General features: G+C 30.4%; 1 protein-coding gene across 1 annotated transcript in view; it reads left to right on the top strand.

Moving 5' to 3' along the window:
• Positions 1-7,610: 7,610 nt before the first annotated feature.
• LOC106474232 (methionine synthase reductase-like) overlaps positions 7,611-11,224 on the top strand; it is a 28,238-nt gene continuing 24,624 nt past the window's right edge. Inside the window, exons 1-3 of the mRNA XM_013934926.2 lie at positions 7,611-7,641; positions 9,781-9,930; positions 10,132-10,249. Coding sequence (XP_013790380.1) covers positions 7,611-7,641; positions 9,781-9,930; positions 10,132-10,249 — 299 coding nt within the window. The remainder of the gene's footprint in view (positions 7,642-9,780; positions 9,931-10,131; positions 10,250-11,224) is intronic.

The raw sequence follows: 11,224 nt of genomic DNA, 5'->3' as shown, positions 1-11,224 counted from the left end.
AAGATACCCTATTTCAAAATATAACATATTTTTTTTAAACTTTCTTGACAGTGGAGGTACTTTTCTCTTGAAGTTTATAAACTTATTTTTCTTTTTTTATCTGAACAAACACCGCGATAATTTGATTAGTATTACTAACCATGATAATTAATTAACTGACTTTGAAAACAATTGCATGCAGTTTATATATGGCCCTGTAATTATTTACATTTATGTGTGTATGGTCTTTGTAGAAAGGTTCTCCATAATTAAGTTTGCCCTAAGCCTCTCTAACTGAAGCTTGAATGTAAATTTTCGGTTTGAAAAAAAAAACAATAGTAAATTAATATGTATCATTGTATGTTCTAATTCATTAATAATTGTGCTTTATTTTCTATGGTATACATTTCTTTCTATATTTGAATTTCTTTTGGTTTTTTATGTTTGTAATTTCAAACATTTAGTATGTTGTTTTAATAAAAATTCAAATTATAACTCGACAGAGTGCGCATATTCTTTATCATGTACTAGAAACTAAAATTTTCCATAGTGGAATGGAATATTTCAAGAATTTACGAGGATAATATTAATGTTTGCTATCATTATGTAAGTTAGATCGTATAATCTGCGAATTTTAAATACTTATTAATATGTTAACCCTCAAAGTTATAAGCTAACAGCACTAGTTTATTAAATTTAACTTAAGTTTAAAAATTCCATGACCATTTGGAAAATTTCACTCATTAGTCATACTCGTAGTGACTGAGTGATAGTGAAACGTGTTAAGGTAAGTGCGTTTGTTTATCATTATACTGGGTTTGACATTTTAATACAACTTGCATTTTACTTTTAGAAAACAACACGCATATATATATATGTAAGTAAATTAATATATATATTTTCTGTGTATTTCAAGACATTACTTGATTATCGACAAACATATTTTGAGCATATGTATGGGGGTTTTGTGTTGTTTTTACTCGACACAGTGATCCTATATTTACATATGAATTGAATTTGATTTAATGCTACTAATTTATTCTTTTAAAATTTTCAGCGGGCAATATGTTTAAAATGCAAAAACAACATTTCATTATTCATTTCAACACTTTTTTTCACTGAGTTATACTGGTTTCAGCTTCAGGGAATTCCACTCCTCATCAGTAACCTTCCACCACTCTAGTGCACACTGCAAATGTGCAATGTAATGTCAATGCTCGAGTACATTTCATACTTGTAATATACATAAATTGATAAATACTACTATGACTGAGTATGAGTATTCACTGGTGCTAGTAGTACAAGATACTCACAAAAATAAAAACCAATTCTACCTACTTAAAGTGTCAAACAAATAGATAGTGAAACTGAAAGAGTTGATTGTTGAAACTAATATGCATGGTTTTGTCCTTTATTATTTCAGGTAGTACTATTATGTCAAAACATATTAGCAACAAATTCTTATTGCTGTATGGTTCTCAAACTGGACAAGCAAAAGCAATAGCTGAAGAAATACATGGAACTTCTGAAAAGCATGGTTTATTGGCTGAACTTCACTGCCTAAGCCTAACTGACAAAAAGGTGAAATGCTTAACAGTAGTACATGTAAATGTGCTCTTGATGGGCATAACACTTCTATAAAATGCCTAAAAACTAAAATTAAAAGGATGTTTTACTTGATGCTGTGAAACATTTCTATTGAGATGTGTATTAAAACAGAATTTATTCATTGCTTGAAGAATACAAACTGTACAACTTAATTAAAAACTATCTGACATGTTTGCTTATACTTTGATTTGCTGATAGTGGTTATTTGATACATATTTACTTTATGATTACAATTGAACAAACTAATTGTAGATCTTTGCATCCATTTATCTACCCAGCAAATATTTGAATTAATTTATATCAAAATCATTTATTATGGACATGAAGATAAATACAGAAACTTTCTCATGGGGTCATTCAAGGGTTGAATTATAATGTTACTATAGGTACTAAGGTAGTGACAAGTCAAAATATTTCACATGTATAGCTGTTTATTGTTATTAATAGGCCCATTTTATTAGCCTGAGCTTAAAATTTGGTATTTTTCTTCATGAAAAAGTAAACAAGCACCATTTTCCCCATTACTGATAAAAGGTATAATATATCTTGATCATATAGGTACAAGTATTTCTGACTCAAAGGTCTAATTGCATGTGTCAATTACTATACTCACTGAGACCAGAGGCTGCATTTATCTTAATCATGTAATGTGATAGACATTGGGCTAAAAAGTTTTTCTCTCATTCTTTGATTGCTATAGGATTAATGTTTATTGTTGCAATTTCTGCTCCTACACCATGGTAGTTGTGCATGTATATCGATAAAAGAATTGTATCTATATGAATCAAACACAGTGCAGAGCTTGAGGCTAAATTTAAGAATACAGGTAATGGTCTAACATACACCTAAACACATTAAACAAATTTTTGCAGACTATATACTTTTTTTTACTTGATGACACATTTGTGCAATTTGTTCAATATGTCTTCCAACATATACAAGGAATTCCAATGGGCAGTAACTTCAACCTATGAGTTACAGGTTTGTTCAGAATGAAATATTTGTACAAGTCTTGGTAATAATAAGATAAAAAAGCTTTGCACATCACTCACACTCTTAGATATGTTAATGATATTCTTATACTTAACAAGCAAGGTTTTTTGTATATATCCAAACAAATGGATCTACTGGAGCTCTCTCTCTAGAAAAAAAAACTTTTACTAAAACAAAGCATATCTGAATTTAGATATCAACATCATTAATCTAAAATTCAAGCTCAAAGTTTTTAATAAAATGGACACTTTAAACTTTGCATTTCCAAATACTAATATTTCAAATAAGTTATGTTACATTTACTACTCATATCTTATTAGATACAATAAAATTTGTTCCTGATTATTATGAGTTTTGTGAATAGAGCTTATAAACTCACTCTTATTTTTCACAAATGAGGTTTCTTATTGCAAATTGTAACACAAAATTCATTCAGTTATATGTAAAATTCAACATTATTCTTCCTAAGGATTATGGATTTAGAAGTTTTACAAAGTATAATAAACTTTTAACAACTTTCCCATCTACATGTTAATTTATTTGAAGAAATTGTTTAGGGAAACTGCTTTACTGTATTAAAGCCAATGGTTTTACCTCCCATTTGTTTAAACTATTTTTATATATTGTTATTAATACTAGCTAAATAACAGTTCTCTATCATAAGTACGGCAGTACGAATGGGCTAGATGTGTAATATATGCAATACAAATTAAAATCTCAAACATTGCAAACAGCACGTAAACAAACTTTATTAAGACTTTACAAACCAACTGCAGAGTAACAAGCCACCAAAGCACTTGAGAAAGTCAGTAGAGTAAAACCAACAAATTTAGTCTATCTGACTGACCAATGTTGTTAGAAAGGCATAGCTCTCTCCTACCTTCACCTTATGCAAATTTAAATGCACGTGATTGAGTTATGCTACCTTGGCTAAAAGCGTTTTTCTTAATTTTAGTAATAACATTTAATTACATAATCTTCATTCTGCAATACTACTGATGAGCTAATAATACACTATTAGCCATATTCTGTGATTATGAGCATGCTCTGTGAGTTGCCAAGTAGCAATCCACCCTCGTATCATGTGCAGGTGCACGATTGCTTATGTGCATGTGCTACATGATCAGCCTGTAGCTGTATCAGCTAGATAATAAAAACTTAGACTATACAGATTCTCTTGGTCTAGGTTCTAACTGTGAACTAATCTTTTAAATGAAGTTTTCAGTTCTATACATATGACTCGAGGGTTCAGTGTTGGACAAAGCAACTCTATCATAGCAGTCGGTACTTAAGATGTGAATCTTCTACGTGAGGATGAAGATTACCACTGCTGAAGTCTAACACGGCTTTCCTTGAGAGTTCTGGACTGAAAACCAAAACAATAAGCTGTATAATATACCTTTGCATTGTTTTCAAACTAAGTGTGGCCTATTGACATCTAATGTTGTACTTGAAACTGATATTTTTGAAATATGCCATTCAAGGAAACAAAATTAGAGAAAAGGAGAAAATCTTTTGTTGATAACCATGAACATTCTTTGTCCAGCAAAGAGAGCATTATTGCAAGAATAGAGATAACGTTAGAAACAGTAATGTTCAATATGCAAAACAAGCCTTAGCCATTAATTCAGCCAAGAAAAGGCTGCCACACTAGCTAGATGGAAGAAAAACTATAACAAAGATATCAGCAAAAACCTGGAAATATCAAGAGATAGCTCTAAGAAAAGGTACAAGAAGGATAGGCCTAGAGCATAGTCACTCTTGAGACTTGGTACCAAAAAATTTTATGGAACAAGTGTAAAAAATTCTTAAATATAAAAAATTAGGAAGTAGGAATTGGAAAACCAAAAAATGAGGAAACAAGGTCGGAATGGGTGGTGTAACATTACAACACTTGGTGTTATTTCACACAATGCAATCTCAAAGTCAATGCAGCTATTGTTCCGACAATTCCTTCTTCATGTTTTACTTTGAACGTTTATCTAGTTATAGACTTGATTTGAGTTTTATTAATAACTAATCCTTTCTAAATACTCAACAAATTTTAAAACTTCAAAAATCAGCAGTTTTGATTCTATTGTTTGGACCACCCTTTACCAGTCAGATAACTATAATGTTTCCTATAAGCAAAGTATGACTGTTGGAGCTTCCTGTCTCACTTTTGACATGAAACACCCCCTTATGATGTCATGCATTTTGTTAGAGTCATGTAATTTGATTACATACATGTACTTGGTTGCTGATACAAAATTTATAATAGAGAAATTTAGCTATATACACCTTTCATTTAGCTTGAACAATTACAAAAAGGATACAAAGTAGGAAGGGACAAAATGATGGCCACACCCACTTTGAGGTTGCACCATGTCAAAAACCACCAAATGTTGTAATTTTATCCCATCCATTCCTACATTATTTCCTTACCTTTTGGTGTTCCAATTCCTAGTTCCTAATTTCCTGTTTCAAATTTTTTTACACTTGTATAGAATAACATTACATCATTAATTCATTTACATTTGTTTTTGTCTTTTTTTTTTTTGCCATGTTAACAAATGTTGTAATTTTCTAAATGTTATTAATATTGTTGAACATTCTAGAGGCTTATGTTTTCTTTTTGGCTTTTATGGAAAATTTAACTTTATATATTACTTCTTATTGCCTGTTCCATGTGTTTGTTGAGTGTTCCAACTTCAAGTGGGAATAATTGTGTTAGATATACATACCTCATAGTATGTTTAACATAGTTTTATTTGTGTTATATATAACATTGTTATATTTTCATTACAGAACCAATATTCTAGATATTTATTTGATGATTTGGGTAATCTTTAAATTTGTTATCCATTATTTTGGATCATCATAAACTAGATTTTGGCTATACTCTTGGTAAATTCCTATTACTTGATTTGACACAGTCTAAACAGTAGCATGTCAAAGCAATTCATCTCAGATGTCACACTCCTCCAAAGTTACACTTATGGAGTTTTTTAATGGGTTTTCATTGGTCACAAGATGTGGTTAGGGAGAGTTGGGGAAATTGAGGTAGTCATACTGATGTTACATTTTTCAAAGAAAATTAATTTTATGACAGTTGTTGAAGCTAACAGCTAATGTTTGTTTCTTAAGTGAGGTATACTATTTCTTTAGTGTTACTTTTATTATATATATATATATAGTTAGGACTAACCTAAATTTCCTAAGCTATCCTAAACCTTGTATGATATTATAGGGACAACAGCTGTAAAAAAAGGTTAACTGTGATGGGACCTAACTGATGGCACAATGCATTCTAAACTTTATATTAGCTATACTCATTACCAGGTTGATTTAACCCATAATATCCAAACAAGAAGCATATACATTGCTGCTGGGTATCAAAGAAAAAGCAAGATATTTTTATTCAACCTCAAATTTTGGTGATTATGTCAGCTAGAAATAATTAAAAGTGGCTAGATTTATATTTTATATAATAAAAAAAAAACTTGAGAAAACTAGTCACTTCAAACTTTCGGACAGATTTTAGAATATTAATTTGTAAATTTTGTGCCTGTAAACTGTGTTGGGTCAGGAGTTTTGAGCTTTGTAAGAAACATGTTAACTCACTATATCTATTTATAGCTTTCTACTTGTTTATTTAGGCAGTTTTCAATGAGATCTTTTCTTAGAGAAAATTGTTTTGTGTTTTTGTGTTGGAGAGTGAGTTATGAAGTTACCATTGTTAACTTATCCTTAAAAGAAGACAAATAATAAAGCAAAAAATATATGATAGAACTTTGTAAAGTGACAAGAAAAGATAAAATAAGTCCATTTAAATTTATGGGGGGAGGGGACATTGTAATGCTAGTAACCAATGCATATGTACTATTGTGTAATTTCTGGCTAATGCATTATTTAATTTGAACTTATTCTTTGATTTTTTTGCTATGGATATTATCTAGTTGAAACACCAGACACTTTTGTGGCATAATCAACTTGTAGAGGAGAATCTTGTAACTAATGTAAGTGGCAAAGAAAATTTCAATTCCTTTTTCTTGTAATGTAAATAATGGCCAACAAAATGCAAGCCAGAAAAAATGTAAATGAACATTTTTATAAAGTAATCACATGATTGTATAGCGAATGGTCAAAAGTTATCATATAACAAGAACAGCACAATTGTAAGTCCACAAGAGGTAAAATCATTGAAAATAGCAAAAAATGTACCTTGAGACAGATTTCCCATACTCCACTGCCAAGTGAAACATTTTAGAACTTACAAAGTAGTAGTTTTGCTTAAGAACAAATCTTGATTTCCTTGTTTACCTTGTGTTCTCCACTCTTCTCATGTGTCGAGGAGTGGGAAGCCAGTTGTGTGCTTGCTCAGATGGTTACAGAAATTATACCTCACTACACTTGAAACCCACCATTTAAGGAGCAATTTAATTGAGGTCTTTAAAATTTTTAAAGGCCTTGAAGGATTAAATGCTACAGATTTCTTTATAGTTAATAATTCTATAACTGGAGGCTATCAGTATAAAATATATAAGCAGAGTTCCAGATTGGATTTAAGGAGTTCTTTTTCTCTCAAAGAGTAGTGGATGTATGGTATAATCTTCCAATTCAAGCAGTTTCTGTGAGCAGTGTAAATGCATTTAAATGTCACCTTTAAAGACATATAACACACAGAGAGGGAGCTTTCCTTTCATTAGAAAGATTATGATAGCCTATTACCATCTTAGATATTCCCTTCTATTTCTGTAACCTCCTTTCATAAGAAAGAGTATGATAACCTATTACCATCTTAGATATTCTCTTCTGTTTCTGTAACCTCCTTTCATAAGAAAGATTATGATAACCTATTACCATCTTAGATATTCCCTTCTATTTCTGTAACCTCCTTTCATAAGAAAGAGTATGATAACCTATTACCATCTTAGATATTCTTTTCTATTTCTGTAACCTCCTTTCATAAGAAAGATTATGATAACCTATTACCATCTTAGATATTCTCTTCTGAACTTGTTCAAATATATTTACATCTTTTTGAAGATATGGACACCATAGTTGGAGACCGTATTCTAGGTGAGGTCTGATAAGTGGTTTGTACAACCTAAGCATCATATTATATTCCTTATTTTGAATAGTTCTTTTAATCCTGTGTAAAACCTGATTTGTGGCTTTTGCAGTTTTAGCACATTTCTAATACTAAGGGATTTATGGATAATCACTCCTATGTCTTCATTAACAGATTCAATGAGACTGTTGCCTAGAAAATAGTTGTATTGTTCATTGTTGAACCCCAAATGTAAATAAACTGCCACTCAGTTGATCAGTTTAACATATTCTGAAGTTCTTCCTGTAGACAAGCTGCATCAGCTACAGTTGCTATTCTGTGATAAGCTTTGGGTATCATCTGCAAATTTTGTAAACCTGGTATAGACATTTTCATCAATATCATTGATATAAATAATAAAGTGGGGCCAAAGTGTGTTATCTATAACGTATAAGTTCCTATATCCAACTTTATCATTGCACCACTCAGAAATAACTCCCATGGGCAGTTTGTTAGGGCTGATAACAGTTTTAAACATACAATATGCATCATTCCTAGTTGTTTAAAAAACAAACAAACTGAGCAAGCAAGTGTAACAAGGGAATCAAAACTATATATGGTGGAAGTTCATATGATGCTTCACCATAAACTTAGTAGTAACCTTCTTACTCTTAAATTAAAATTTACTAAAAGTGACAAAACTTTACTTCTTTTCACCAGAGCTAAACAATTATCATAAGTTTGAAGCTTTTATCAGTAATCACATTAAATCTTTCTAGTTTTACATCATTATTTTTGATAGGTCCTTTCTAAATTTATGTACCCGTGAAATATTAGCTATCTTAATATTTGAAAGTTATTTTCTAAATGTTAGCTCATTCATTAAAAATTGGTTGTATTAAGTAGAACTTACTGTATGTGTTATTTTTTCGTTAAACAGTGATAAATTGGTTTTTACTAAGGAAGATGTAGGGTTGTTTCTACAAGTGGATCTCCCTAATAACAACAATGGACCATTCTGTACTTTAAGGCCACTCTTGAATGCCCTTGAGAAAAGTAAAAGTTTAAACCCACCCTTTATATTTGCTTCTGTTTTTCTCCAAGGTTTTGAGTAGTGGTGTAGCATTGGAAGTTGGTTATGAATAGTGCCGTAGGATTGGAAGTTGGTTAATGGTACACCTCTTTATCAAGGTAGATGATAAAACTTGTCCCAATAATTATAGGCATATTAGTCTTAACTTACTGATGGGAAAGATTTTTCAATAATAAAAAATGTTTTGCTAAGTCATTTAACAAATCGTAAAATTTTGTTGGATAATCAACATGGTTTTACTAGGAGAAAATCTTGGCTTACTGATCTTTTTTTTTTTTGACATTCTTTGAAGGGGTTACTGATTACGTAGTTGAGAGAAGGGCATGAATTTGGTGCATCTGGATTTTAAGAAAGCATTGATAAGGTGCCACATAAGTTGGCTCATTAGATAGGAAACTAGCTAAATGGAAGAAAGTAGAGGATTGTTGGAAATAGAATTCAGTTAAACTGGATTAATGTCACAAGTGGAGTACCTCAGAGTTTAGTGTTAGAACCTTTGCTCTTTTTGATTCACCTCACTGACAGAGATGATGGAATGGTCAATATAGTAAGCCTAATACTAATGTTTTTTTTTATAATTATAGTAATGCTTTACTAGCTTGGAAAAGGCATTCATATCATAACAGTTGTTGTTGTTACTATTACTCAGATAACCAATTATTGTTTAACTTGAGGCCCTGACCAGTATTCAAAGTCATTGTTTCTTGTTTTATTTTTAACACGTGTGCTTCAAAATTTGGTTGTAGTCAAAATTTGCTCCATTTACTATACCACATCCAGCAACTGGTTGATACGAAATGTATAAAACTTTAGATTCTTTACAGCACACAAGTAAATAGATAAACAGAGCTTGACTGAGGATTTACTTCATGTCTGATTTAGGAATTTCATTAGTTTTTTCTACTTGTCACCATCCAAAAGGGTAATTTATGGACTGATTTCAGCTTTAAATTGTCCTAATGGTAAATAATTTCTTTATTTAATAACTGAAGTATGATGATAGTGTGCATCAATGAATTAGCAGTAAAATAAAAACAATCTTTTTTTTTCTTTCATATTTTTCTTGTATGTGTAGTTCTGTGTGGAAAGGAACACTGTGCTGTGTTTGTAATTTCAACAACAGGAGATGGTGAATGTCCCGATAAAGCCCAAAAATTTATTCGTCGTATCAAAAAACGAACCCTACCAGCTGATTATCTGAGTAACTTGAATTACAGTTTGTTGGGTATGTGTATTTTAGAGCTAATTGTTATTGGAATTTGTTTTTTGTACTGTATTATCAAATGACTCTAGAGATTTTAATATTTTACAATAAATTTTAGAATTTGTATATAAATATAATTAACTTCTAACTTATACATGTGCATTAATTATGAGACTAATTTACTGTAGCATTTTCTTCTCTAACGAAAAAAATCTTTATAAGCTCTAGGAGATTCAAACTACAATAATTTCTGCAACTGTGGTAAAAGTCTTGACAAAAGACTGAAAGAACTTGGAGCCAAGCAGTTTTTCCAGTCTGGGTATGCTGATGATGCTGTTGGGTGAGACAACCTTATAATACTTACTGTTTTTAAATATAGCACAGAAATCTTTACTAGTTATAATTATTTTTATCAATAGTATGGTTTGTTTGATATATTATAAATCTTCCATTTTTGAATCTGATAACATAAATATATATATATATATATGTGTGTGTGTGTGTATATAGTTTTTATCTGATGAATTATCTTAGGTTTTACATTAATATATATCATTAGAAATAGGAATATGCATTAAAAAATAATGGTATATGAATTGTAAAAAAAAATAAAAAATAACTTTAGAGGAAAATACTTGCAAGTTGTGTCAAAAGCTTTGGAGCAATCCATAACTCTTCAAAATCATGGAATAAAAGACAAGTAGGCAGCAGTAGCAAAGTGAGAATTCAGGAAAGGGGTAATGGCTCAAGTGATTACAAGTCACCATTCACAACAAAGTAGTTAGAATCCACCCAAATATTCCACTTAATAAAACTCCAATCTGAATCCTATTACCACAACATAATAAAGTATTAATTAAATAGGTAGATTTACGGATGGATAGATAGATAACTACATAAACTATATCTAAAAAATAGTTTGAGGACATAAATTTTCTCATCTCTACCCTTATGTTCAAAATGTATTATCATGTTTGTATCAATGACTGAGTAATTTTCAAAGTATAAAATTATGGATGACAGTTGTGTAAATCAATGTTGGTACCAAACATTTTCTTGTTATGTAAAGATTTTTAGGAATTTATGATAATAAGATTTAATGTGTGTTGGAACAAAGGTTAGCTCCTTTGACTAACAACAAAAACAGTTACATGAAAATAGCATCACTAAATATCTAATATTAGATGCTCGTATACTAAAATTCCTTTTCACTTTCAGTAATGGATGTTTTTTATTGTACCTCATAAGTTTCAGTCACTTTTTTTTTAAGTTTGTAACCAGTAATTAGTAATTATGAGTTTTTCACACACATATA

This window comes from Limulus polyphemus, unplaced genomic scaffold (genome assembly GCF_000517525.1).
Source record: "Limulus polyphemus unplaced genomic scaffold, Limulus_polyphemus-2.1.2 Scaffold137, whole genome shotgun sequence".
NCBI classification, from domain to species: Eukaryota; Metazoa; Arthropoda; class Merostomata; order Xiphosura; family Limulidae; genus Limulus; species Limulus polyphemus.
The sequence above is the reverse complement of the archived record's forward strand: the minus strand, read 5'-3'. Positions and strand labels throughout refer to the sequence as shown.